This window comes from Nomascus leucogenys, unplaced genomic scaffold, assembly GCF_006542625.1.
Source record: "Nomascus leucogenys isolate Asia unplaced genomic scaffold, Asia_NLE_v1 Super-Scaffold_3019, whole genome shotgun sequence".
NCBI lineage: Eukaryota > Metazoa > Chordata > Mammalia > Primates > Hylobatidae > Nomascus > Nomascus leucogenys.
In genome coordinates this window covers 666,886-694,860 of record NW_022095789.1, presented here as the reverse complement: position 1 = coordinate 694,860, position 27,975 = coordinate 666,886, and the positions used below count along the sequence as shown (strand labels likewise).

Below are 27,975 nucleotides of genomic sequence, written 5' to 3'. Positions count from 1 at the left end.
TTTTTTAAAGATTCAGAATGACCACTTCTGGCTTCCACTTAAGATACAGGAAACTGCCTTCCTTCCTTCCTTCCACTTAAGATACAGGAAACTGCCTTCCTTCCTTCCTTCCTTCCTTCCTTCCACTTAAGATACAGGAAACTGCCTGCCTGCCTGCCTGCCCGCCCGCCCGCCCGCCCTCCCTCCCTCCCTCCCTCCCTCCTTCCTTCCTTCCTTCCTTCCTTTTCCCTCTGTGGCCCAGCCTGGAATCTACTCGGCTCACTGCAGACCCCCTGCCTCCGGCTCCCGTAATTCTCCTGCCCCAGCCTGCGGGCTGCCTGGGATTGCCAGCGTGCGCCACCACCGACACCTGCTTTTTCTCCTTTGGCTGGAGGCGCGGTTTCGCCATGTTGGCCAGGCTGGTCTGCAGCTCCTGACCCCGAGTGCTCTGCCCGCCTCAGCCTCCCGAGGTGCCTGGACGGCAGACGGAGTCTCGCTCACTCGGTGCTCGGTGTTGCCCGGGCTGGAGTGCGGTGGCATGATCTTGGCTCGCTGCAGCCTCCGCCTCCCAACCGCCTGCCTTGGCCTCCCAGGGTGCTGGGATTGCAGCCCCTGCCTGGCCGCCGCCCCGTCTGGGAGGTGGGGAGCGTCTCTGCCCGGCCGCCCCGTCTGGGAAGTGAGGAGCGCCTCTGCCCGGCCGCCCCGTCTGGGAAGTGAGGAGCGCCTCTGCCCGGCCGCCCCGTCTGGGAAGTGAGGAGCGCCTCTGCCCAGCCACCCATCGTCTGGAAAGTGAGGAGCGCCTCTGCCCAGCCGCCCCGTATGGGAAGTGAGGAGCGCCTCTGCCCGGCCACCCATCGTCTGGGAAGTGAGGAGCGCCTCTGCCCGGCCACCCATCGTCTGGGAAGTGAGGAGCGCCTCTGCCCGGCCACCCATCGTCTGGGAAGTGAGGAGCGCCTCTGCCCGGCCACCCACCGTCTGGGAAGTGAGGAGCGCCTCTGCCCGGCCACCCATCGTCTGGGAAGTGAGGAGCGCCTCTGCCCGGCCACTCATCGTCTGGGAAGTGAGGAGCGCCTCTGCCTGGCCGCCCCATCTGGAAAGTGAGGAGCGCCTCTGCCCAGCCACCCCGTCTGGGAAGTGAGGAGCGCCTCTGCCCGGCCACCCATCGTCTGGGAAGTGAGGAGCGCCTCTGCCCGGCCGCCCCGTCTGGGAAGTGAGGAGCGCCTCTGCCCGGCCGCCTCGTCTGGGAAGAAGTGAGGAGCGCCTCTGCCCGGCCGCCCCGTCTGGGAAGTGAGGAGCGCCTCTGCCCGGCCGCCCCGTCTGGGAAGTGAGGGGTGCCTCTGCCCGGCCAACCATTGTCTGGGAAGTGAGGGGCACCTCTGCCCGGCCGCCCCGTCGGGAAGTGAGGAGTGCCTCTGCCCAGCCGCCCCGTCTGGGAAGAAGTGAGGAGCGCCTCTGCCCGGGCGCCCCATCTGGGAAGAAGTGAGGAGCACCTCTGCCTGGGCGCCCCCGTCTGGGAAGAAGTGAGGAGCGCCTCTACCCGGCCGCCCCGTCTGGGAAGTGAGGAGCGCCTCTGCCCGGCCACCCCGTCTGGGAAGTGAGGAGCGCCTCTGCCCGGCTGCCCCGTCTGGGATGTGGGGAGCGCCTCTGCCCGTCCACCCCATCTGGGATGTGGGGAGCGCCTCTGCCCGTCCGCCCCGTCTGGGAGGTCTACCACGGAGGCCAGAAGCAATGTGGGGGCTGGACGTGGTGGCTCACGCCTGTAGTCCTGGCGCTCTGGGAGGCCGAGGCGGGTTGATCACTTCAGGCTAGGAGTTCGAGACCAGCCTGGCCAACATGGCGAAACATATGAAAAATACAACAGACAAACCAACCAACCAACCCAGCGACAACAAAACAGGTCTACCCTGGAGTCATACTCTAATTTTTCCTATTTTCCTCCCTTTCTGATCCTTTATCCCACTTTCTTTTTCTTCCTCTTCCTTCTCCTTCTTCTTTGTCAAATAGAGGATTGAGTTATTATCATTGATCCATACAAAGTTCCTCTCTCATTCATTTTCTTTAATTCCCACTCCCCATTTCTATTCCCCGTCTTCCCATCTGCAACCTTCCTAATATGTTTGATACACATCTTTTTGTTTGTATGTATTTTTAGAAAATGTTTATTGTTTTGTGTGCAAAAAAAATTAATAAAAAAATTTAAAAAAAAAAGATACAGGAAACTGAAAAAAGTTATTGTTCCAATCCTTACAACAATAGCAACAAAAACTGATAAATTCACAACTTTTCTTGAATCTATCAGAGAGCTAAGAATGCAAGATAATCAACTAGTCCAAAATGTATCAGTTCTATGACTGATTCCCAATTCCCAATTACAATTCCCAAACCATTCTCAACAAAATGAAAACATACGTGCAATTTTTCTTTTGGCCAAACACTTTGCTCTATTCGACTGTTTTGTCTTCATTTTCTGCAATTCATTTTCCTCCTTTGGTTCCTGTTGCAAAACAAGAAATATGATCAGTGTAGCTGCCACTAAAAGTAGTAATTTCTCTCTTCTACCTCCCCTATGGCTAAGAGAGGCCTCTGAGGAATTGGTGATTGTTATAAATATGCACATAAAACATTAGAAGATCCTTTTCAGTACAAAAAGGAAAACATAAGATCTAGAACCAATAAAAACCATAAGAATAAAAACGTGATATATTGGCATTATCTGCCATATAAACAGTCACACAAAAACTAGTCTATCTCTAAAATACCAGTAAGCATCACCTAAGATCAGAGTAGCTTGATTGAAGACATGAAAAAACAATAATAATGTTTAAACTCAGTGTGTATTCATTTATTTTAAATCACTCTTTGGACAATGGATAGTAAAGGAAAGGAAAAAGAGGGTAAATGAAAAATCTTATAGAAGCAAAAGAGAACCAAATACACCAACCCTACACCCCACCCTAAAATTTAATAAGAAACACAAATAAAATAATCAAGAAAACAAAAAATAAAATAGAGGAAGAAATAAAAGGCCAGGCACAGTGGCTCATGCCTGTAATCCCAGCACTTTGGGAGGCTGAAGTGGGAGAATCGCTTGAGGCCAGTTCAAAACCAGCCTGGGCAATGTAGACAGATCCTGTCCTTACCCCCCCACAAAAAAAATTTATTTTTTTTTTAATTAAAAAGAATTTTTTTTCTTTAATTAGCCAGGCATGGTCCTAGCTACTCAGGAGGCTGGAGCAGATGGATCGCTTGAACCCAAGACTTCCAGGCTGCAGCAAGCTAAGATCGCACCACTGTATTCCAGCCTGGGAGACAAAGCAACATCCCATCTCTAAAAATAAATAAATAAAAATAAAACTGGGCAAAGGGTTTGAACAGAATTTCTCTGAAGATGAAGATATAGAAATGTCCAAGAAGTATATGAAAAGATGCCCAATATCATTAGTCATCAGGGAAATACAAGTCAAAACCACAATAAGGTATCACTTCACACCCACTAGGATAATTAAAATAATTTTTGTTTCAAATCAGAAAATAAGCATTGGCAAGGATTACAAAAACTGAAACCCTAGTACACTGTTAGTGGGAATATAAAACAGTGCCGCCACTGTGGAAAAAAAAGAAGTGAGGTACTGATACACACTACAAAATGAATGTACCTTGAAAATACATAACTGAAAGAAGCCAGACAAAAGGCCACATATATTGTATAATTCCATCTATAAGACATGCCCAGAATGGGCAAATCCATATAGAAAGTAGATTAGTGGTTGTCAAGGGCTAGGGGTTTGGGGGAAAATGGAGAGTAACTGCTAATGAAAATCGGTTTTTTCCGAGGGTAATGAAAATGTTCCAGGCCCCTGCTACTGGGCCATGGAGACTGGCACAGTATAGTGTGGTGTGAGGCTCATGAAGGCAGTGGCCATGGAGGTTAGAAAATGCTCTAAAATTAACTGTGGTCCAGGTGCAGTGGCTCACGCCTGTAATCTCAGCACTTTGGGAGGCCCAGGCGGGCAGATCACCTGAGGTCAGGAGTTCGAGACCAGCCTGGCCAACATGGTGAAACCCAATCTCTACTAAAAATACAAAAATTTGCCAGGCGTGGTGGCATATGCCTGTAATTGCAGCTACTCAGGAGACTGAGGCATGAGAATCACTTGAGCCCAGGAAGCAGAGGTTGCAGTGAGCCAAGATCGTGCCACTGCACTACAGCCTGGGGCAACAGAATAAGACTGTCTCAAAAAAAAAAAAAAGAGAGAAATAAGACAAATCCACGACTATGGTCAAAGACTTCAATAGCCTCCTCAAAATATTTGTAGAATAGACAGAAAACCAATAAATACAGATTTGAACAACACTATCAACAAACTTCGTCAGATTGACATTTACAGAAATCACTATCCAAAACGTGCATTCTTCTCAAGTACACACAGAATATTCTGGGCCATAAAACAAGTTTCACTAAGTTTAAAAATGATTCAAATCACATAAAGCACATACTATTAATGGAGATTGCAGTAAGCCGAGATCACGTCACTGAGCCACTGCACTCCAGCATGGACGACAGAGCAAGACTCCGTCTCAAAAAAAAAAAAAAAAAAAAAGCAAAAACAGAAACAAAACAGGCCAGGTGCAGTGGCTCACGCCTGTAATCCCAACACTTTAGGAGGCCAAGGTGGGTGGATCACCTGAGGTCAGGAGTTTGAGACCAGCCTGGCCAACATGGTAAAACCCCCTCTACTAAAAATACAAAAATTGCGCAGGCATAGTGGCAGGCACCTGTAATCCCAGCTACTCCACAGGCTGAGTGAGGCAGGGAGAATCACCTGAACCTGGGAGGCGGAGGTTGCAGTGAGCTGATATCATGCCATTGTGCTCCAGCTTGGGCAACAGAGAGAGACTCCATCTCAAAAAAATACATATAAAAAAATAAAAATAATAACAAAACAAACAAAAAAAAAACGTGTTCCTAAGATGATTCCAACTGCTTTTTTCTATTCTAAAGCAGAAAAAAAGACGTTTTTTCATATACAAAAATACCAAGACACTACAAGAATATGAAATACATATTAAAAATCAGTTGGTAGGCCAGGTGCGGTGGCTCACGCCTGTAATCCCAGCACTTTGGGAGGCTGAGGCAGATGGATCACAAGGTCAGGAGATACAGACCATCCTGGCTAACACGGTGAAACCCCGTCTCTACTAAAAATACAAAAAAAATTAGCTGGGCTTGGTGGCGGGCACCTGCAGTCCCAGCTACTCAGGAGGCTGAGGCAGGAGAATGGCGTAAACCCGGGAGGCAGAGCTTGCAGTGAGCAGAGATGGCGCCACTGCACTCCAGCCTGGGCGACAGAGCAAGACTGCGTCTCAAAAATAAATAAATAAAATAAAAATCAGTTGGTAGCCCAGTTTTATGGGAGATTTTTAGGAAACCCTATAAAACAAATAATTCCTATACTATTTAAATTGTGGTAGGACATAAAAAAAAAAAAAAGCTTTCCTTCTCTTTTATACCACAACCCTAATACTAACATCTGATGAAGGCCATAGCGCCCCCCCAAAAAAACCTTATAAAGCCAATGGCACTAGGAGTACAGATGCAAAACTCCTAAATAATATATTGAGAAAAAAAATCAATATATTAATATAACACATCATGACCAAGTATGATATATTCCAGAAATGCAAAGATGTTCCAACATTAGAAAATACTAATCCCATATATAATATTAGTTGATTAAAGGAGAAAAACTACTCCATTGTCTTGCTAAATAAAGGACATTTGATTAAACGTAATTCCTAAAACTACTACTAGTAAATAAGCAATTAAAGGATAGCTCCTTAACATAAAAACAGAAATATGAAATAGCAAAACATCAGAAGTAAAAGATGTGCTCTATTGCTAGTATCAATCAACATTATTCTGGAAGCTACAGCCAATGCAATGAAAACAAGCAAAAAAAGGTGTAAGTGCTAGAAAGTAAGAGAAAAAAATGATCGTTATTAGCAGAGATAAATGCCTACCTAAAATACCCAAGACAATCAACTGAACAATTATAAAAATATGTGACAGATTAACGGAAGACAAAAATCCAGAGACACACCCATTTATAAACAAGATTTTAGTTTATGATAAAGGTAAAATTTCAAATATCTGGGGAATGGAGAGATTATTGGAAAATGTTGGTAGATATGTCTAATCACCAATACTTAGTTTTTCAAAATATACGTATGCTGTTTAGGGATACATGTAAATGTGGTAAAACTGTAAGGAGAAACATGGGAAGATAGAAAGGTGGAAAAGAGCTGGGTGCGGTGGCTCACGATCCCAACACTTTGGGGCGGATCACCTGAGGTCAGGAGTTTGGGATCAGCCTGGCCAACATGGTGAAACCCCGTCTCTACTAAAAATACAAAAGTTAGCCAGGCGTGGTGGCGCCTGTAATCCCAGCTACTCAGGAGGCTGAGGCAGGAGAATCGCTTGAACCTGGGAGGCAGAGGTTGCAGTGAGCCGAGATCGCACCGCTACACTCCAGCCTAGGCAACAGAGCGAGACTCCATCTCAAAAAAAAAAAAGAAAGGTGGGAAAGAATACAATTGGGAAGGGACACACTAAGAGAAGAGGGATTCTCAGGTGGTAACTGCAAGTGTTCACATTAATTTTTAAAACCATGCATTTATATTTTATGCACATTCCTGTATGTATAACATATATGACATATGACGTATGTGCTGCTCTAGAAAGGTCTGCAGGAAATACTGTAATAGTTAATTTTAGGTATCCGTTTGACTGGAGTAAGAAATACACAGAGAACTAGTAAAGTATTATTTTCTGGTGTGTCTGTGCGGGTGTTTGCAGAGGAGATTGGAGTGTGAGTGTGAGTGACTAAGTGGGTAAGATTTGCACTCAATGTGGGTGAACACCATCCAACTGGCTGGGGGGCTAAATAGAATAAAAACATAAGAAAGGCAAATCTGTCTCTCTCCTGGAGCTGGGACACATTCTTCTTCTTCTACCCTTGGACATCAGAATTCCAGGCTCTCCAGGCCTTGGATTTCAGGCCTTACACTCAACACCCCTTACCCCTTGTTCTCAGGCCTTCAGACTTGCACTGAGCCATACTACTGGCATCCCAGGGTAACCAGCTTGCAAATAGATTATTGTGGGGACTTTTCAACCTCCATAATTACATGAGCCAATTCCCCTAATAAATTCCATCCGTCCTTCCGTCCGTCCGTCCGTCCGTCCGTCCATCCATCCATCCATCCATCCATCCCATCCATCCATCCATCCATCCGCCTATCCTGTTGGTTCTATGTCTCTGGAGGACCTAACACAGACATTAAGTGAAAAAAAGCAAAACAGTTTCCACAGCATGATTCTTTTCCTGTAAAAATCTCTACTGATAATGTATGCAAAAATATTTTTTTCCAAGGACACAGAAGAAATTACTGCCTTCAGATCACACAGATGACATCAAGAAATTATTTTAAAAATGAAAAATAAATTACTGCTTATGGTTAAATGTAGTGTACATTTTCATTTCATATCTTTCTAAACTGTTTTGTTATGGCTTGGATGTTTTTTTCTAAACACATGTATACAATTTTTTTTAACATATCTGTATCTATTTGTGTATTTAATATTTTTATTTTTGTTAATATTAAGATGATATCCAATTAGTACAATTGTTTTGTTTTCTTTCTTTTTTAGATGGAGTGCAGTAGTACAATCATAGCTCACTGCAGCCTCAAATTCCTTGAACTCCTAGGCTCAAGCAATTCTCTCGCCTGCCTCAGCTTCCCAAGTATCTGGGACTACGGGCACATGCCACCATGCCCAGCTAGGTTTTGTATTTTTTGTAGAGACAGGGTCTTACTATGTTGCTCAGGCTGGTCTCAAACACCTGGCCTCAAGCAATCCTCCTGTCTAAGCTTTCCGAAACACTGGGATTACAGGCATGAGTCACCAGGGATGTACCTACCCCTTGTTTTCCTCTCTATACTCTTAGGCCTTTAAAATGAACTATGTAGACAAAAGTCCTAATTAAAAACTGAACTATAAAGAACTTTTTGTTTCATTGGTTTTTTTTTTTTTTTTTTTTTTTGAGACGGAGTCTCCCTCTGTCACCCAGGCTAGAGCGCAGTGGTGCGATCTCGGCTCACTGCAAGCTCCGCCTCCAGGGTTCAAGCAATTCTCCTGACTCAGCCTCCCAAGTAGCTGGGACTACAGGCACGTGCCACCACACCCAGCTAATTTTTTGTATTTTTAGTAGAGACGGGGTTTCACCGTGTTAACCAGGATGGTCTCGATCTCCTGACCTTGTGATCCACCCGCCTCGGCCTCCCAAAGTGCTGGGATTACAGGCGTGAGCCGCCGTGCCTGGCCAAGAAACGTTTCTTAAAAACCAATAAAGATGTAAAGAAATGCTCAATCTTGCTAACCAAAAATATGTCATTTTTTGGCCAGATGCAGTGGCTCACATCTGTAACCCCAGCACCTCAGGAGGCCTAGGCAGGATTGCTTAAGGCTGAGAGTTCGATACCATCCTGGGCAACATGGCGAAACCCCATCTCTACAAAAAAAAAATACAAAAATTAGCCAGGCGTAATGGCTCGAGCCTGTAGTCCCAGCTACATGGGAGGCTGAGGTGGGACCAGGAGAAGGAAGGTGGAGTGAGCTGAGCTAACACCACTGCACTCTAGCCTAGGTGACAGAGGGAGACCCTGGCTCTAGAAAAAAAAAAAAAAAAAAGTATAGGAGAAAAAGAAGAAAATCTGGAGGAAAAAACAATGACTTAATTCACTGTCTTTGAGATGAGACCTGCAGGCAGGTAGAAAACTCCAACAAACAAACAGAAATACAGGATAAAGGAAAAAGGTTACAATCTTTATTCTGGAGAATAAAGCTTTCTAAAATGATAAAAATGTCGTATAGCTCTGCTGTCTAATACAACTGACACTAGCCTTATGTGTCTTTAATCACTTGAAATGTGACTAGTGCAACAGAGAAGTTGATTTTTAATTTTAGTTATTTTTAAACAGCTACAGATGGCTAGGTGCTATTATATCTAGAACATATCAAGAGACTTAAGAACATTCACGTTTTTCCTCTCACTTTCTAGACACATGAAAACTAAGATTTACAATTGATTTAGATGATTCAAATAGTTCCAAAATGCCACTTCAGATTATTATATTATAAAACTGAAGAACTATGATCCATCCTCAACCAAGCAACAGGATTACTACCTTAAGTAATTCTTCACTCCATTTACAAATTAAAACAAAGCTGAGTAAAAATTTCATGGTTTTGGTGAGCTGGCATTAAGGTGAAGTCAGTCACAAAACAAACTTCCCATGGGTAAAGAAGCATAGTTTGAGAGCTACAGCTCTACTTTTCAGCTCTACTTCACTAACCTCTCCATCACTATCGGATATCACAATGAATGCATCCTCAAGTCTACGCTTCCTCTTCACACTGACAGAACTGGTAGTTTCCACATCCTTCTTCTCCAGGTTCCGAGATTCAGAGACTTCTTTAACTTTTTTCTTTCTCCGTGGCATCCTTTTGTCTAGAATAAAAGGACAATAATTTTGTCTAGAATAAAAAGATTACAATTCACTTAAAGTATAAGTTTTCTAGAAGCTATTCAACTTAGCCTTTTTTTGAGATGGTCTCACTTTGTTGCCCAGGCTGGAGTGCAATGGCACGATCTTGGCTCACTGCAACCGCTGCCTCCCAGGTTCAAGCAAACCTCCTGCCTCAGCCTCCCAAGTAGCTAGGACTACAGACACACGCCACCACACTGGCTAATTTTTGCATTTTTAGTACAGACAGTTTCACCATGTTGGCCAGGCTGGTCTCAAACTCCTGACTTCAGGTGATCCACCCGCGTCAGCCTCCCATAGTGCTGGGATTACAGACATGAGCCACCATATCCAGCCTAATTTTTGTATTTTTGTAGAGACAGGGTTTCACCATGTTGGTGAGGCTGGTATTGAACTCCTGACCTCAGGTCATCTGCCCGCCTTGGCCTCCCAAAGTGTTGGGGTTACAGAAGTGAGCCACCATGCCCAGCCTCAATTTAATCTTGTAAAAGAAAAAGATAACCCTATCTAACAAAAGTAAAACTGCATTTCTTAACTTGTCTACTACTCATTAAAAATATAGAGAAATATTTTTTTAGAAAAATATAGGGGAAAAAATGGTTTTTTTTCTATAGAGAGAAACATAGACCGGGCACAGTGGCTCATGCCTGTAATCCCAGCACTTTGGGAAGCTGAGGCGGGTGGATCATTTGACGTGAGGAGTTGGAGACTAACCTGGCCAACATGGTGAAACCCTGTCTCTACTAAAAATACAAAAATTAGCTGGGCGTGGTAGCGCATGCCTGTAATCCCAGCTACTCAGGAGACTGAGGCAGGACAATCACTTGAACCCGGGAGGCGGAGGTTGCAGTGAGCAGAGATCGCGCCACTGCATTCCAGCCTGGGCAACAAGAGGGAAATTCTGTCTCAAAAATAAAAAACTATATAAATATACAAATCTCATTCTCCATGGTGAAATTTCAGTATCAATAATATAGTCATGTATCCTAGTTCTTTAAACATCAATTTAGATAACTGCTTTTCTTGACTACATATTATAATTTACCTACAAGTTTTTTTCTTTTTTGAGACAAGGTCTCGCTCTGTCACCCAGGCTAGGGTGCAGTGGCATGATCGTACTCACCATAGCCTCGTCCTCCTTGGCTCAAACAACCCTCCCACCCCAGCTTCCTGTGCAGCTGGGACCACAGGAGTGTGCCAGCACACCTGGCTAACTTACTTTTTATTCCTTGTAAGATACGATCTCACTATGTTACCTAGGTTAAGATTTTTTAAATACCAAATGCCTCAATCTGATAAAGGACATCTACAAAAATCCCATAACTAATAAGCTAACATCATATTTAAAGGTACAAGACTGAATGCTTTCTCCTTTCGACAAGGAGCAAGACAAGAATGTTTCCTTTCAGCTGGGCACAGTGGCTCACCCCTGTAATCCCAACACTTTGGGAGGCCAAGGCAGGAGGATCACTTGAGGTCAGGAATTTAAGACCATCCTATGCAACATATTTTTTTTTTTTTTTTTTGTAGAGACAAGACATGGCATCCTGTCTCTACAGGATGGAAGCCCGAGGTGGGCTGATCACCTGAGGTCAGGAGTTCGAGACCAGCCTGGCCAACATGGTAAAACCCAATCTCCACTAAAAATACAAAAATTAGCTGGGCGTGGTGGCGCATAACTGTAATCCCAGCTACTCCAGAAGGTGAGGCAGGAGAATCACTTGAACTCGGGAGGTGGAGATTGCAGTGAGCTGAGATTGTGCCACTGCACTCCAGTCTGGGTGCCAGAGTGAGACTTCATCTCAAAAAAAAAAAAAAAAAGTAAGGCACAGTGGTGAGCACCTACAGTCCCAGCTACTCAAGAGGCTGAGGCAGGAGGATAGCCTGAGTGTGTTTGAGACTGCCATGAGCTATGATCATGCCAATGAACGTCAGCCTAGGCAACTGAGCGACAGAGCAAGACCCTGTCTCAAAAAAAAAAAAAAAAAAAAAAAAAAAAAGGCTGGGCACAATGGCTCACACCTATAATCCCAGTACTTTGGGAGGCCAAAGCAGGAGGATGGCTTGAGCCCACAAGTTAAGAGACCAGCCTCATCAACATAGCAAGACCCTGTCTCAACAAAAAATTAAAAAATTAGCTCAGCATGGTGGCATGCCTGTGGTCCCAGCTACTGCAGCCTGGGCAACAGGGCATGGTTCTGTCTCAAAAAAAACAATGTCTGCTTTAATCATTGAACATTATACTTAGGGTTCTAGGCAGAACAATTAAGCAAAGAGAAATAAAAGATACTCAACTTAGAAGTAAAACTATCATGATTTGCAGATGACATGACCTGTGGTTAAAAAAAAAAAAAAAAAAAAAAAAAAAAAACACTAAGAAACACATTAAAAAACTATTATAGGCCAGGTACAGTGACTCACACTTGTAATCCCAGCACTTTGGGAGGCTGAGGCGGGCGGATTACTTGAGGTCAGGAGTTTGTGACTAGCCTGGCCAATATGGTGAAACCCTGTCTCCACTAAAAATACAAAAATTAGCCAGGCATGGTGGCGGGCGCCTGTAATCCCAGCTACTTGGGAGGCTGAGGCAGGAGAATCACTTGAACCTGGGAGGCAGAGGTTACAATGACCCAAGATCGTACCATTGGCACTCCAGCCTGGGCGACGAGCGAAATTCCATCTCAGAACAACAAAAAAAATCAACAGTTCATCAAGGTTCATCTTGCCTTGTATCAATGCAGGAAACAATTCAACATATAAAAACCAATTGCACTCCTATATGCTAGACATAAACAATCAAAACTGAAATTTTAAAAATTATATTTCTGACTGGGCGCAGTGGCTCATGTCTATAATCCCAGCACTTTAGGAGGCTGAGGCTGGTGTATCACTCCAGGTGAGGAGTTCAAGACCAGCCTGGCCAACATGGTGAAACCCCATCTCTACCAAAAAATAAAAAAATAAAAATTAGCCAGGCATGGTGGTGCACACAGGTAGTCCCAGCTACTCAGGAGGCTGAGGCAGGAGTATTGCCTGAACCCAGGGCAGAGGTTGCAGTGAGCCAAGATCACACCACTGCCCTCCAGCCTGGGTGACAGAGTGAGACCCTGTTTCAAAAAAATAAAATAAAATAAAAATAAACATTAGCCAGGCATGGCAGCTAATGCCTGTAGTCCCAGCTACTTGGCAGGCTAAGGAGGAGGGATCGCCTAAGCCCAGGAGGTTAAGGCTGCAGTAAACTGTGATCATACCACTGCGCTCCAGCCTGGGCAACAGAGCAAGACCCTGTCTCACAAAAAAAAAAAGACATCAAACGTAAAAGTAGCCCGGCAGAGTGGGATGTAATCCCAACACTCTTGAGAGGCCGAGACTGGTGGATCACTTGAGCCCAGAAGTTTGAGACCAGCCCAGGAAACATGGCAAAACCCTACACAAAAAATACGAAATGTAGCCAGATGTGGTGGTGTGCTTGTAGTCCCAGCTAGTTGGGAGGCTCAAGTGGGAGGATGGAGGATCAGTTGAGCCCAGGAGGTCAACGCTGCAGTGAACCAACATCCGTGCCACAGCACTCCAGCCTGGGTGGCAGACTAAGCCCCTGTCCAAAAAAAAAAAAAAAATACTGAAATTATTAGTCACGAGGGAAACGCAAATCAAAACCACAATGAAATATCACTTTATACCCACTCTGATGGCTGTTTATTTTTTAAATAATGGAAAATAACTAGTGTTGGTGAGGATGCTGAAGAAACTGGAACTCTAGTACACTGTATTATTGATAGGAATGTAAAATGGTGTAGCCACTATGGGGAAACAAAAGGAATGAAGTATTAATATATGCTACAACATGGATGAACCTTGAAAACATGCCAAGCGAAAGAAGCCAGACATAAAAGGCACATATTGTATGATTCTATTTATAAGAAACATCCAGAATAGGCAAATCCATAGGCAGAAAGCAGATTAGTGATTACCGGAGGATGACGTAGGCGAAAATGTACAATGACTGCTTAATGGATATAAGGTTTATTTTGGGGATGATAGAAATGTTCTGGAATTAGAAAGTGGTAATTGCACAACACTGTGAATTTATTAAAAGCCACCAAATTGTACACTTAAAATGACTGACATGGTAGATTTTGTTAGGTGAATTTTTTTTTTTTTTTTTTTGAGATGGAGTCTCACTCTGTTGCCAGGCTGGAGTGTAGTGGCGCGATCTCTGCTCACTGCAGCCTCCACCTCCCGGGTTCAAGCAATTCTCCTGCCTCAGCCTCCCAAGTAGCTGGGGCTACAGGCATGCACCACCACGCCAGGCTAATTCTTGTATTTTTAGTAGAGATAGGGATTTCACCATGTTGGCCAAGATGGTCTCCATCTCTTGACCTCGTGATCCACCCACCTTGGCCTCCCAAAGTGCTGGGATTACAGGGTGAGCCACCGCGCTCGGCCTGTTCAGGTGAATTTTACCTCAATTTTTTTTTATTTTTATTTTTTTTTTTTGAGACAGAGTCTTGCTCTTTCGCCCAGGCCGGAGTGCAGTGGCACTATCTCAGTTCACCGCAAGCTCCGTCTCCTGGGTTCACGCCATTCTCCTGCCTCAGCCTCCTGAGTAGCTGGGACTACAGGCGCCTGCCACTATGCCCAGCTAATTTTTTATATTTTTAATAGAGACGGGGTTTCACCATGTTAGCCAGGATGGTCTCGATCTCCTGACCTCGTGATCCACCCGCCGCAGCCTCCCAAAGTGCTGGGATTACTGGCATGAGCCACCGCACCCGGCCATTTACCTCAATTATTTAAAAAGGGGAGCCCCAGATGATTTTATTTTACAGCCAGAGCAGAGAATCACTGACTCAATCACAGATTTAAATAAAGCCACCTTAACTTTGTTACAAACTTCTCAAACCATTCAATTACTCCTAAGGGAGTTGTTACATCTTATTATTAGAAGTAGTCTGTACAATACTAGCATTAAGGTTTTTCTAAAAAAACACTTAAGGGATTAAAAAATTCTAAATTAAGGGATAGTAACAACGTACACACCCAGATGCTTACAATTTACAAAATCATTCCCCATCATAAAACTAGACACCCAAACGTCTTTTTGTGTGTTTAATGCATATTTTTAATGACTAAAGAACAAGAAATTACAAAGATAAAAAAATTAGCCAGGCGCAGTGGCTTAAGTCTGTAATCCCAGCACTTTGGGAGGCCAAGGTGAGAGGATCATCTGAGGACAAGAGTTTGAGACCAGCCTGGACAACATGGTGAAACCCCATCTCTATTAAAAATACAAAAATTAGCTGGGTGTGGTGGTGCATGCCCACAGACCCAGCTACTGGAGAGGCTGGGGCAGGAGGATTGCTTGAACCCAGGAGACGGAGGTTGCAGTGAACCGACATCACACCACTGCACTCCAGCCTAGTCAACCGATCAAGACCCTGTCTCGAAAAAAAAAAAAAAGAAATATACACTTTTAACTTCTGTATTTAAATATAGTTAACAGAATATTTACTGCATATGCAATGCAGAGGTAGCTAGTTATTATTTAAGTATATATAAATTCATACTAAAGCAGTAACATCTCACTAGATAACTAGATATGACCTATCCACTATGGTCTAAATATTTGTGTCCCTCCAAAATTCATATGCTGTCATCTAATCCCCAATGTGTTGGTAAGAAATGGGGCCTGGGGCCAGGAGCAGTGGCTCACACCTGTAATCCCAGCACTCTGGGAGGCCGAGGTGGGCGGATCATGAGGTCAGGAGATCGAGACCATCCTGGCTAACACTGTGAAACCCTGTCTCTACTAAAAATACAAAAAAATTAGCCGGGCGTGGTGGCGGGCGCCTGCAATCCCAGCTACTCAGGAGGCTGAGGCAGGAGAACGGCGTGAACCCGGGAGGCAGAGCTTGCAGTGAGCCGAGATCGAGCCACTGCACTCCAGCCTGGGCAACACAATAAGACTCTGTAACAAAAAAAAAAAAAAAAAAGAAAGAAATGGGGCCTTAGGGAAGTCATGAAGAGACAGCACTCATGAATGGGACTAGTGCCCTCATAAGAGAGGCCTAAGAGAACTTGTTTGCCCCTTTTACCCTTCTGCCATGTGAGGACACAGCAAGAAGGTCCCACCTTTTAAGCAGAAAGCAAGCCCTCATCAGGCACCTTGATCTTAGATTTACCAGACTTCAGAACTGTGAACAAAAAAAATTGTATTGTTTATAAATTACTCAGTCTAAGATATTCTGTTATAGCAGCAGGAAAAGATTAAAAACCTATCAAGTTACCATTACACAAATAAGATGACATATTTGTACTTCCTAAAATAAATTAATTTTTATATTAATTCGCAAGAAGTGAATTTTCTAAACCCCAAACTATAACAGAAATGGAAAAAACACAAATGCAACTTTGTACAAATGTTGCCATATTTCTAATATAAATAGATTTTATATTTATGTTTTTGTTTTTTGAGATAGGGGCTTGTTCTGTTGCCTTGGCTTGAGTGCAGTGTGTATGATCATAGCTTGCTGCAACCTCTAACTCTTAGGTTCAAGGAGTTAGAACCTAACTAGGTGGAACAGGAGGATTTTTCTTTAGGTGGCCACCAGCCCAGCAGATTAACATCCAAAGGCTGAGCCCTAAACAAAGACGGGGCTTGACTTTTATAAACACTTCTGAAAGGGAGTTGGCTAGTTTGAATGGTGTGGTGGGAATGTGACAGTGCAAAACTCATGGGGCAGGCAAACAGGCTTACAGAAGCAGAACAAAGGCAGTTAATTAAATTGCGACAGGTCTCGCAACGCAGCCATAGCTTGTGATCTTGCAGCTGCACTGTAGGGAAAACAGGAACTTACAAAACTTGTGAAACACAGGTATTTGTAGAAATAGTTATGAGAAAGGAATTTGTTTTTTTCTTTTCTCATCCTCGCTCTGGGGCAGAGGTGTGGGGGGCAATGTGCTGGGAGAGTCTCTGGAGCTCATTCCTTTGGGCTCTGGCTTTTCAGATAGTGTTATCAAGGCTCTGCCAGGGCCCTGCCTATTGCTGGCCTTGGAGTGAGTCAGCCAAGTACAGGAAAACTTGTTTTTCTCTTTTTAACTTTGCTTCAATTCCACTACTATTAATTACCCAGTAGAAATGAAAACATTACCATCCAAAAACTTGTATATGTATGTTCATAGCAGCTCTTTCCATAATGTCAAACACCAAAGACAACACAGATTCCATCAACAGATGAAACAACAACTTGTGGGCTGGGCATGGTGGCTCACACTTATAATCCCAGCACTTTGGGAGGTCAAGATAGGCAGATTGCTTGAGGACAAGGATTTGAGACCAGCCTGGCCAACACAGTGAAACCTCGTCTGTACTAAAAATGCAAAAATTAGCTGGGTGTGGTGACATGCACCTGTAATCCCAGTTACTCAGGAGGCTGAGGTAGGAGAATTGCTTGAACTCAGAAGCCGAGATCATACCACTGCACTCCAGACTGGGCAACAGAGAAAGACTCTGTCTCAAAAAAAAAAAAAAAAAAAAAAAAAAAAAAAAGGCCAGGCACGGTGGCTCACGCCTGTAATCCTACCATTTTGGGAGTCCAAGGCGGGCGGATCACAAGGTGAAAAGATCGAGACCATCCTGGCTAACACAGTGAAACCCCATCTCTACTACAAACACAAAAAATTAGCCGGGCGTGGTGGCGGGAGCCCATAGTCCCAGCTACTTGGGAGGCTGAGGCAGGACAATCGCTTGAACCTCAGAGGCAGAGGTTGCAGTGAGCCGAGATCATGCCATTGCACTCCAGCCTGGGCAACAAGAGTGAAACTCCATCTCAAAAAAAAAAAAAAAAAGGAAAGAATATAAAGTGGTACATCCACTTTGGAAAACAGTTTGGGAGTTTCTTAAAAAGTAAAGCATGTATCTACTACATGACCTAGCCATTTCATTCCTAGGTATTTACTCAAGAGAAATAAAGACGTGAATGTTCATCATAGCAGCCTTAGTCATAAGAGACAAAAACTGGAAATAACCCAAATATCCATCAACATGTGAATAAACAAATTGAGACATATCTCTACAATGAAAAATTACTCAACAATAAAAAGGAACAAACTACTGATGCATCCAACGACACAGATGAATCTCAAAGACATTATGGTGAGCAAAAGAAGCAATGTCTAAAAGACTACAAACTATGATTCTACCTGTATGAAACTAGAAAAAAACTAATCAACAGTTAAAGGAAAACAGACCAGCATTTGCCTGGAGCCAGGTCAGAAGAGGAAGAGAAATTACTGGTAAGGGGCAGGAGGGTAACTTTTGAGGTAATGTTCTCTATCTTGATTGTGGAGGTGATTACACAGTTATATACCTTGATGAAAACTCAAAAATAGTCACTGAGTGGTGTTAAGTCAATAAACAAACTGAAAAAGGACTTGTGGTTACCATCATGACAATGTAAGGAGGTTGACAAGTCTCTTCTCAAGAAAACTATAAAACTAACACGAAACAATCAAAACAACCATTTCAGCACTTGGAAACTGACCAAAAGCATAAAACAAACTAAGAAATGTTTACTCATGAAAACGACTGAACTTTGGGTAAGAATACCATGAGTCTCTGTGATTCACACCTAGGATCAACTCCCATATTCAGTACCCTACTCCTCAGTTCAAATCACAGGTTGAACTATGAGTCCAGTAGTTTAACCAGGGAAGGACAGAATATGAGTACAAACCACTGCACTGCGACAGCTGAGGGAACAGATGAGATGTGGAGTATCGTTACTCCAATCTTAGTGGCCAACTGCCTGCCATTGGGTCTTATCTGAGACAAGCAACAAATGAGAAGATGAGTCAGAGATTTATCAGGAAGCTCCATGAAATAAGACAGCCATAGGAGGATTCATAAACTCTCAAAATATCCCAGAATGATCAGAGGCTGTTCAAATGCACAGCAGAGGCCACAATAGGCCCAAGCTTCCTACATAACCCTGCTCAGCAGGATCTATGTGCATGCGCGCCCACCCACACACACACACAAATTTGAGAGCCCTGAGGAAAGTAAGAGTTGGGGTAGACTTGAAAGCTAGTACACACCTTCCAGCCCTGTACAGAACCAAGATGTTATCTTTAACTCTCTTTCCCTCATTTTTCATATCCAATTCATCCTATTAATTATACATTCATTTGCGTGATTTTTAAGGAAATGTCTGTCTTTCTCAATGGGCTATAGCCTTAAGGAAGGCAAGGAAGAAACAGTCCCAGCACCTACCAAATGCCGTGGCAAATGACAGGGGATCAATAAATACTTATTTGCGGCGGTTCACACCTGTAATCCCAGCACTTTCAGCAGATCATCTGAGGTCAGGAGTTAGAGACCAGCCTGGTCAACGTGGTGAAACCCCCATCTCTACTAAAAAGACAAAAATTAGCTGGGCATGGTGGCACATGTCTGTAATCTCAGGTCCTCGAGTGGCTCAGGCACAAGAATCACTTGAACCCAGGAGGCAGAGGTTGCACTAAACTGAGATTGTGCCACCACTGCACTCCAGCCTGGACGACAGAGCAAGACTCTGTCTCAAAAAAAAAAAAAAAAAAAAAAATGCCGGGTACGGTGGCTCACGCCTGTAATCCTACCACTTTGAGAGGCCAAGGCCGGTGGATCACCTAAGGTCAGGAGTTCGAGACCAGCCTGACCAATATGGAGAAACCCTGTCTCTACTAAAAATACAAAATTAGCCAGGCGTGATGGTGCATGCTTGTAATCTCAGCTACTCAGGAGGCTGAAGCAGGAAAATCGCTTGAACCCGGGAGGCGGAGGTTGCAGTAGCCGAGATCATGCCATTGCACTCTGGCCTGGGCAACAAGAGCAAAACTCCGTCTCAAAAAAAAAACAAAAACAAAACAAAAAAGAACTTAATTATACAAACCTTAGAATAATTTAGTGTGGTGAATTTATATGTATTTTTCTCATTTATTCAAAATTCCTACAAGTCTGTGCTCATTTTATAATTTAAAAATAATGCTCAGGCTGGGTACAGTGTCTCACGCCTGTAATTCCAGCACTCTGGGTGGCCAAGGCAGGAGGACTGTTTGAGCTAGGGGGTTTGAGACCAGCCTGGGCAACACAGCAAGACCCCGTCCCTACAAAAAAAAATTAAAAATCAGTCAGGCATGGTGTTGCATACCTGTAGTCCCAGCTACTCAGGACGCTGAGGTGGGAGATAACTTGTGCCCAGGAGATCAAGGCTGCAGTGTGATTGTGCTACTGCACTCCAGACTGAGTGACAGAGCGAGATCCTGTCTCAGAAAAAATAATAATAATAATCCTCAAAAAAATCTTGCAGCATTTTTAAATTTTCTAACATACATTTTAGTTTTTAGCATATAAATCTTATACATTTTGTTAAATTTAATTTTTGTGGGTACATAGGTGCATATATTTATGGGATACATGAGATGCTTTGATACAGGTACGCAATATGTAATAATCAGATCATAAAAAATAGGGTATCCATCCCCTCAAGCATTTATCCTTTGTGTTACAAACAATACAATTACACTGTTTTATTTTGAAATGTACAATTATATTATTATTGACTATAAGTCACCCTACTGTGCTATCAAATACTAGGTCTTATTGATTCTATTTTTTTTTTTTTGGTACCCACTAACCGTCTCCACCTCCCCATCATCCCCCACTACCCTTCCCAACCTTTAGTAACCATCCTTCTACTCACTATCTCCATTAGCTCAACTGTTTTGATTTTTAGATCCCACAAATAAGTGAGAACATGCAATGTTTGTCTTTCTGTGCCTGGCTTATTTCACTTAACATAATGACCCTCGGTTTCATCCATGTTGTTACAAATGACAGGATCTCATTCATTTTTATGGCTGAATAGTACTCCATTATGCATAAGTACCATATTTTCTTTATCCATTCATCTGTTGATGGACACTTAGGTTGATTCCATATCTTGGCTATTGTAAATAGTGCTACAACAAACCTGGGAGTGCAGATATCTCTTCAATATACTGATTTCCTTTCTTTTGGATACATACCCAGCAGTGGGACTGCTGGATCATGCGATAGCTCTACTTTTAGTTTTTTGTTTTGTTTTTTGAGATGGAGTCTTGCTCTGTCGCCCAGGCAGGAGTGCAGTGGCACGATCTCAGCTCACTGCAAGCTCCGCCTCCTGGGTTCACACCATTCTCTTGCCTCAGCCTCCTGAGTAGCTGGGATACAGGCGCCCGCCACCACGCCTGGCTAATTTTTTTACATTTTTAGTAGAGATGGGGTTTCACCATGTTAGCCAGGATGGTCTCAATCTGACCTCGTGATCTGCCGCCTCGGCCTCCCAAAGTGCTGGGATTACTGGCATGAGCCACCACGCCCGGCATACTTTTAGTTTTTTGAGGAGCCTCCAAACTGTTCTCCATAGTGGTGGTACTAGTTTACATTCCCACCAGCAGTGTACAAGGGTTCCCTTTACCCCATATCCTTGCCGGCATTTCCTATTACGTGTTTTTGGATATAACCCATTTTAACTGGGGTGAGATATTTCACTGTAGTTGTGATTTGCATTTCTCTGATGACCAATGATGTTGAATGCCTTTTCATATGCCTGTTTTCCACTTGCATGTCTTTTTTTTTATTTTTTTTTTTTTTTGAGATGGAGTTTCATTCTTACTGCCCAGGCTGGAGTGCAATGGCACAATCTCGGCTCACTGCAACCTCTGCCTCCCAGGTTCAAGTGATTCTCCTGCCTCAGCCTCCTGAGTAGCTGGGATTACAGGCATGCACCACCATGCCCGGCTAATTTTGTATTTTCAGTAGAGATGGGGTTTCTCTATGTTGGTCAGGCTGGTCTCGAACTCCCGACCTCAGGTGATCCACCTGCCTCGGACTCCCAAAGTGCTGGGATTACAAGCCTGAGCCACCATGCTCGGCCTGCATGTCTTCTTTGGAGTAATGTCTATTCAAATCTTTTGCCCATTTTTTAAATTGGATTATTAGATTTTTTTCCTATAGAGTTGAGTTCCTTATATATTGTGGTTATTAATCCTTTGTCAGATGGGTAGTTTACAAATATTTTCTCCTATCCTGTGGGTTGTCTCTTCACTTTATTGTTTCCTTTGCTGTGCAGAAGCTTTTTAACTTCATGTGATCCCATTTGTCCATTTTTGCTTTGGTTGCCTGTGGTTATGGGATATTACTCAAGAAGTTTTTGCCCAGACCAATATCCTAGAGAGTTTCCCCAAAGTTTTCTTGTAGTAATTTCATAGTTTGAGGTCTTAGATTTAATACATTTAATACATTTTTATTTGATTTTTGTATATGGCAAGAGATGGAGGCCTAGTTTCATTCTTCTGCATATAGATATCCAGTTTTCTAAGCACTATCGAAGAGACTGTCTTTTCCCCAGTGTATGTTCTTGGCACCTTTGTCGAAAATGAGTTCACTGCAGGTGTGTGGATAGATTTATGCGTAAGTTGTTTTATGGGGCTTTGTTTTTTGAATAACTAGTGAAAGAAATCAAAGACCTAAATAAGTAGAGACATACCATGCCCTCGGGTTGGAAGCTTCAACATAGTAAACATTATCAATTCTCCCCAAACTGATCCTAGGTTGTTGTTTTTTTTCTTCAACCTTTGGGAGCACAGAACATTATCTCAGGTTTAATGCAATTCCTATAAAAATTCCACTAAGACTTTTAGTAGTCATAAACAAGCTTATTCTAAATGTATATAGACAGGCATCGGCCCCAGAACAGTTTAAACAATCTTGACAAAGAATAAACTGAGGGCCAGGCGCGGTGGCTCATGCCTGTAATCCCAGCATTTTGGGAGGCTGAGGTGGGTGGATCATAAGGTCAGGAGATCGAGATCATCCTGGCTAACACGGTGAAAACTCATCTCTACTAAAAAAAAAAAAATACAAAAAATTAGCAGGGCGGGGTAGCAGGCGCCTGCAGTCCCAGCTACTTGGGAGGCTGAGGCAGGAGACAGCATGAACCCGGGAGGCGGAGCTTGCAGTGAGCTGATATCACGCCACTGCACTCCAGCCTGGGCAACAGAGCAAGACTCCGTCTCAAAAAAAAAAAAAAATCAGCCAGACATGGTGGCACATACCTGTAATCCCAGCTACTTGGGTGGCTGAGGCACGAGAATCACTTGAACCCAGAAGGGAGAGGTTGCAGTGAGCCAATATCGCACCACTGCATTCCAGCCTGAGCAACAGTGAGACTGCCTCAAAAAAAACTCTACAAAAAAATTTAAAAATTAGCTGGGCATAGTGGTGTGAGCCTGTAGTGCCAGCTACTCAGGAGGCTGAGGAGAAGGGATCTCCAGCCCAGGAGTTCGAGGTTGTGGTGAGCTATGATTGCACCACTGCACTCCAAACTGGTGACAGTGAGACCTTTTCCCAAAAAATAAAAATAAAAAACAAAACAATTAAATAAAATAATTGTTTTTTGAGATGGAGTCTCGCTCTGTCGCCCAGGCGGGAGTGCAGTGGCACGATCTCAGCTCACTGCAAGCTCCGCCTCCTGGGTTCACACCATTCTCTTGCCTCAGCCTTAATTGTTAAATAAAACAATTAAATAAAAATAAAAAATAAAAAATAAAACCAGAGGGTGATCCAAGTCAGAACATCAGTTACCTCTGGAAGGTACTGACTGGGAAAGACACAAGGGAGCCTTCTGAAAATGTTCCATACCTTGGTGGTACTTACACAGGTGTACACACTGAACTGTACAATTAAGATTGGTTCACTCTACTGTATATAAATGATATCTTAATAAAAAGTTTTTAAAAATAATAAATATGGCTGGGCACGGTGGCTCACGCCTGTAATCCCAGCACTTTGGGAGGCCGAGGCGGGTGGATCACGAGGTCAGGAGATCGAGACCATCCTGGATAACACAGTGAAACCCCGTCTCTACTAAAAATACAAAGAATTAGCCGGGCGTAGTGGCACGCGCCTGTAGTCCCAGCTACTTGAGAGGCTGGGGCAGGAGAATGGCGTGAACCCAGGAGGCGGAGCTTGCAGTGAGCGGAGATCTCACCACTGCACTCCAGCTCAGGAAAGAACGAGACTCCGTCTCAAAAATAATAATAATAATAATAATAAATATTTGATGAGTGAATATTTCAATAAATCCTAAGAAATCCGAATATATCATTATGAGGAAACACAGGTTCAGAAAAGTAACTTGCCCAAACACAGTAGGCACTTGCACTTTTGTCTCCTGACATGAAAACTGGACTCCAATTTCCATGACTTATATCTCCTCTAACTAAAACTGCTGCTTGATACAGGATATGCACCTATAAATATTTGCTGAGTGAATAAGGAGCACAAAGTGTATATTTAAATTATTAAATGCTATATATGCATTTAATGCACAGGATAAAATTAAAGGTAAAAAAAAATTAAAGTACCACCAAGCACTTTATCAACTAATTACAACAAGCTTATTTCTGTAATTTTAAAAAATAGGTAAATGCATACCTACACACACACACACACACACACACACACAAACACACACCCTTGATATTTTATTTCCCAGTTTATACTCAGTCTCAATTTGAGACAGGTGTGTAACAACAGAATTCAAACATACTTTGAGTAGTAATTGTAATATAAAAGGATATGGCTGAAAAAAGTTGTATGGAGGATATAAAACTTAAGGTAGGCCAGGCGCGGCGGCTCACACCTGTAATCCCAGCACTCTGGGAGGCCAAGGCAGGCGGATCACGAGGATAGGAGTTCAAGACCAGCCTGACCAACATGGTGAAACCCCATTTCTACTAAAAATACAAAAATCACCTGGGCATGGTGGTGCGCGCCTGTGATCCCAGCTACTCAGGAAGCTGAGGCAGGAGAATCACTTGAACCTGGGAAGCAGAGATTGCAGTGAGCCGAGACTGCGCCACTGCACTCCAGCTTGGGCGACAGAACGAGACTCTGTCTCAAAAACAAACAAACAAAAAAAAAACTTAAGGTAATCCTTAAATCTAAGAGTATAGCATTAGTAGCACTTGGCAGCAGAGATGAGTATGGGGGAAGACTGGAGAAGCATAATGCACTGGGAAAACTTCTCACACAGAGCAGTTTTCATCCTATTTAAATGTTTCCTGTACCGTGTGTGTGCAGGTATATTGTTACTGAGACAAGGCCTCACTCTGTGATGGAGTGCAGTGGCATGATAATAGCTCACTGCAGCCTCAACTTCCCAGGATCAGGCAATTCTCCCACCAGAGCCTCCTGGGCAGCTGGGACTACAGACATGTGCCAACAAGCCCAGCTAATTTTTTGTACTTTTTGTAGAGACTGGGTTTCACCACGTTACCCAAGCTGGTCTTGAACTCCTGGGAGCAAGCAATTGCCCACCTCAGCCTCTCAAAGTGCTGGGATTACATGTACCATATATTTAAACCAATATGCTCAAATTTGATAGCAAAGGAACCTACACCACAAAATATATCTAACTTCTAAAAGGCATATAAATAAATAACCCAGCATAGAACCACTGCAGGCTCAAGGTGGGTTTTCAAAGAATCACAGCAGATGAAGGATCGATAAGAAGCATTAAGTAGAGGCTCCCCACAGATACAAATTCCAAAATTTCCAGTGCTTCATGAGATTTAGCCACACTACTGTTTTCCACAGTAATTCTAAAAACGTAAATAAGAAAGGTCCCTGATCAGTTCATTTAAACAAGCAAGCCTGTATATAGTTCAACTACTATTTTTTTTTAAGTTACTACCCTTCAAGATGAAGAACTCACTAAAATAATGGTCTATCTTCGCTTATTGAACTAAAGCTAAAATGAATTACCACTAACTGCCAATGAAGGAGGAATCAAGTCTGGATGCCAACAGCAGCTTCTTAATGACAATTAAGGAACAAAATGTCTCCAGAAAGATGCAGAAGCAGTACAGGTGCCCCAGTAATGAGATTTATTTCACGGGTAACATTTTGGGCAGTGTCCTTGAAAATCCTCAAATTCAGATATTATTTGCCATTTTCTTTCAGCACATCCATCGTCTTGATCTATCTGAAGAAAAATCACTGACAAGGTAATTTAAAATCTTGACAGTCTGGGTACCAAACTTGTCAAAATTGCTTTGAAAGCTTGGGGGCATAGGGACCTTAAGAACAATCCTTTATAAATGATTGACTTTTACCCCTAAATAGGTACCTAGCACTTTCTTTATTTGGAGACAAGGCCTTGCTCTGTCACCCAGGCTGGAGTGCAGTAGGGCAATCAGCCTCGACCTGGTCCAAAGGTCAAGCAATCCTCCTACCTCAGTTTCCCGAGAAGCTGGGAACCACAGGCACGCGCCACCACACCCAGCTAATTTTTTTTTTTTTTTTGAGGGTTTTAAGAGACAGGGTCTTACTCTCTTGCCCATGCTGAAGGGCAGTGGCACGATCATAGCTCACCTGCAGCCTCTACCTCCTGAGCTCACGGGATCCTCCTGCCTCAGCCACCTGAGTAGCTGAGACTATAGGCAGGCGCCACCACACTCTGATAATTTTTTTTATTTTTTGTAGAGACAGGGTCTCCTATGTTGCCCAGGCCGGTCTTGATACTCCTGGACTCAAGTGATTTTTCTGCCTCGGCCTCTCAAAGTGCTGGGAGTATAGGAGTGAGCCACCACGCCCGTCGACCAAGCGCTGTAATAACTAAATACAATGAACTTATTTCTGTAATTTTTGTAAAAAGGTAAATGCATACCTACACACGCATACATCCCTGATACTTTATTTTCAGTTTATATTCAGCCACAGTTTAGGACAAGTGTATAACAATACAATCCAAACACGACTTTAGTATCTAGTTATCACAACAACTCTACGTCGTAGATATTCACATCACGATGTTCCACGTGAGGAAACTTAGGCAAACAGCTGATAAGCTGGTAAAGGGCTGAGAGTTGAAGCTGAATGTATCTGATTCCAAAAACACACTTTCATTCGGCTACAAGGCACTGCCTCCCTTGACAGGAAAACAATAAAGATAGAAGCATAAACTTTTCACTTTTTCCAGGTGTCATTTCTATATCTCGGTGCGATGTAGTGATTAAATGAAAGAACACTGGAGTCCAGCTGCCGGGATTCAAATCCAGCTCCACTCGCGCCCCGTTAACTGAGCGGCAGGGCACCAGCCCGCCGGCTGTGGCGCTTCGGAAGTCTGCGGCGCTGCCTGAGAGCACCTGGAAACGCGCCGGCCCTGCGGGGACGAAAGCGTCTACGACGATAGGGATCTCCAAGGACAGCGCTGGGGGTTTTTTTCGGGGCAAATAATTAGAGAAAACGAGGATCACACAACAAAATAGTAACCCGGCGCGGGAAGGAGCGCAGGCCTGGCGCCCCGAGGCGTGAGGCGGCGCGGACCACGGCTGAGGGAGCTCGGCGCTCGCCCGACGCCCGGGAGGATGCAGGCCGCCCCCCAGGTGTGAAAGGGACCCGCCCGGCAACCGAGGGTGCAAAGCCCAACCTGGCGTTCGGAGGGGCCCTGCGTGGCGTCAGGAGAGACCCAACCCGCGTCCCGAGCCTACCTCAACGTCGGGATGGACTCACCCCGCGTCCAGAGCCCACCCGAGCGTCGGGAGGGACCCAGCCCCGGCACCTGGAGAAGCCCAACCCGGCACCAGTAATGGCCGGTCCCGGCGTCCGGAATCCGCCCCCGGAATCGGGAGGGTCCCAACCCCGCATCCCGAGCCCACTTCGGCGTCCGGAGGGACCCACCCCCGACTTCGGCAAGGCCCGCCCCGGCGTCCGGAGCCCACCCCCGCGTCGCGAGGGACACACCCCGGCACCAGGAAGGGCCGCCCCGGCGTCGGGAGAGGCCTACCTCGGCGTCGGGAAGCGCCCCTCCCGGAAAGGAGCGGGCCGCGGACCCGCTGAGGAAGAGAAGGAGGCAGGGAGGGGCGGGCGGAGTTGTGCGCAGGCGGCAAGTACTCACTCGCCGGCGCGGGCCGCTCTGTTGACCTTCTCCGGGTTGCCGGGGGTCGCGCGCCGCCACACGTTGGGAGCGCGGGGGGAGGGGGAGGGGCGCGCGCGTCCGATGCCGGAGACGCGCTCTCCGGGCGGGCGCAGGCGCGGCGCGCGGAGACTTAACCAACCCCCGCCGCTGGGGAGCCATCCGGGACGTACCAACTGCGCGGGAGGCGCTGACCGCCCGTGACCCGGCTCGCGCCTTGCGCGGCCTCAGTTGGTTGCGCTTTGAGGGAAAGCAAGGAGTAACAACAGACTCAGAGATAGCTGTGGGGTAAAATGTATAGAACGGCCACTTTTGAGGACGATTTCGTGTGGTGAAATTTAAAATGTCCATTTTATGAACCAGCAATTTCACGTCTAGAAAAATACGG

General features: G+C 44.5%; 1 protein-coding gene across 5 annotated transcripts in view; it reads right to left on the bottom strand.

Moving 5' to 3' along the window:
* The window catches only part of UIMC1 (ubiquitin interaction motif containing 1), a 103,586-nt gene extending 75,827 nt beyond the window's left edge, over positions 1-27,759 (bottom strand). Inside the window, exons 1-3 of one of the 5 annotated variants that reach the window (XM_030808469.1) lie at positions 27,459-27,759; positions 9,397-9,551; positions 2,389-2,473 (exon numbers count right to left, since the gene is read on the bottom strand). In XM_030808469.1, coding sequence (XP_030664329.1) covers positions 2,389-2,473; positions 9,397-9,543 — 232 coding nt within the window. In that variant the 5' untranslated portion in view covers positions 9,544-9,551; positions 27,459-27,759. Of the gene's footprint in view, positions 1-2,388; positions 2,474-9,396; positions 9,664-27,162; positions 27,368-27,458 lie in introns of those variants that run through there. The other 4 variants (XM_030808465.1, XM_030808466.1, XM_030808468.1 and 1 more) reach the window with 4 other exon arrangements.
* Between the last annotated feature and the right edge of the window lie 216 nt (positions 27,760-27,975).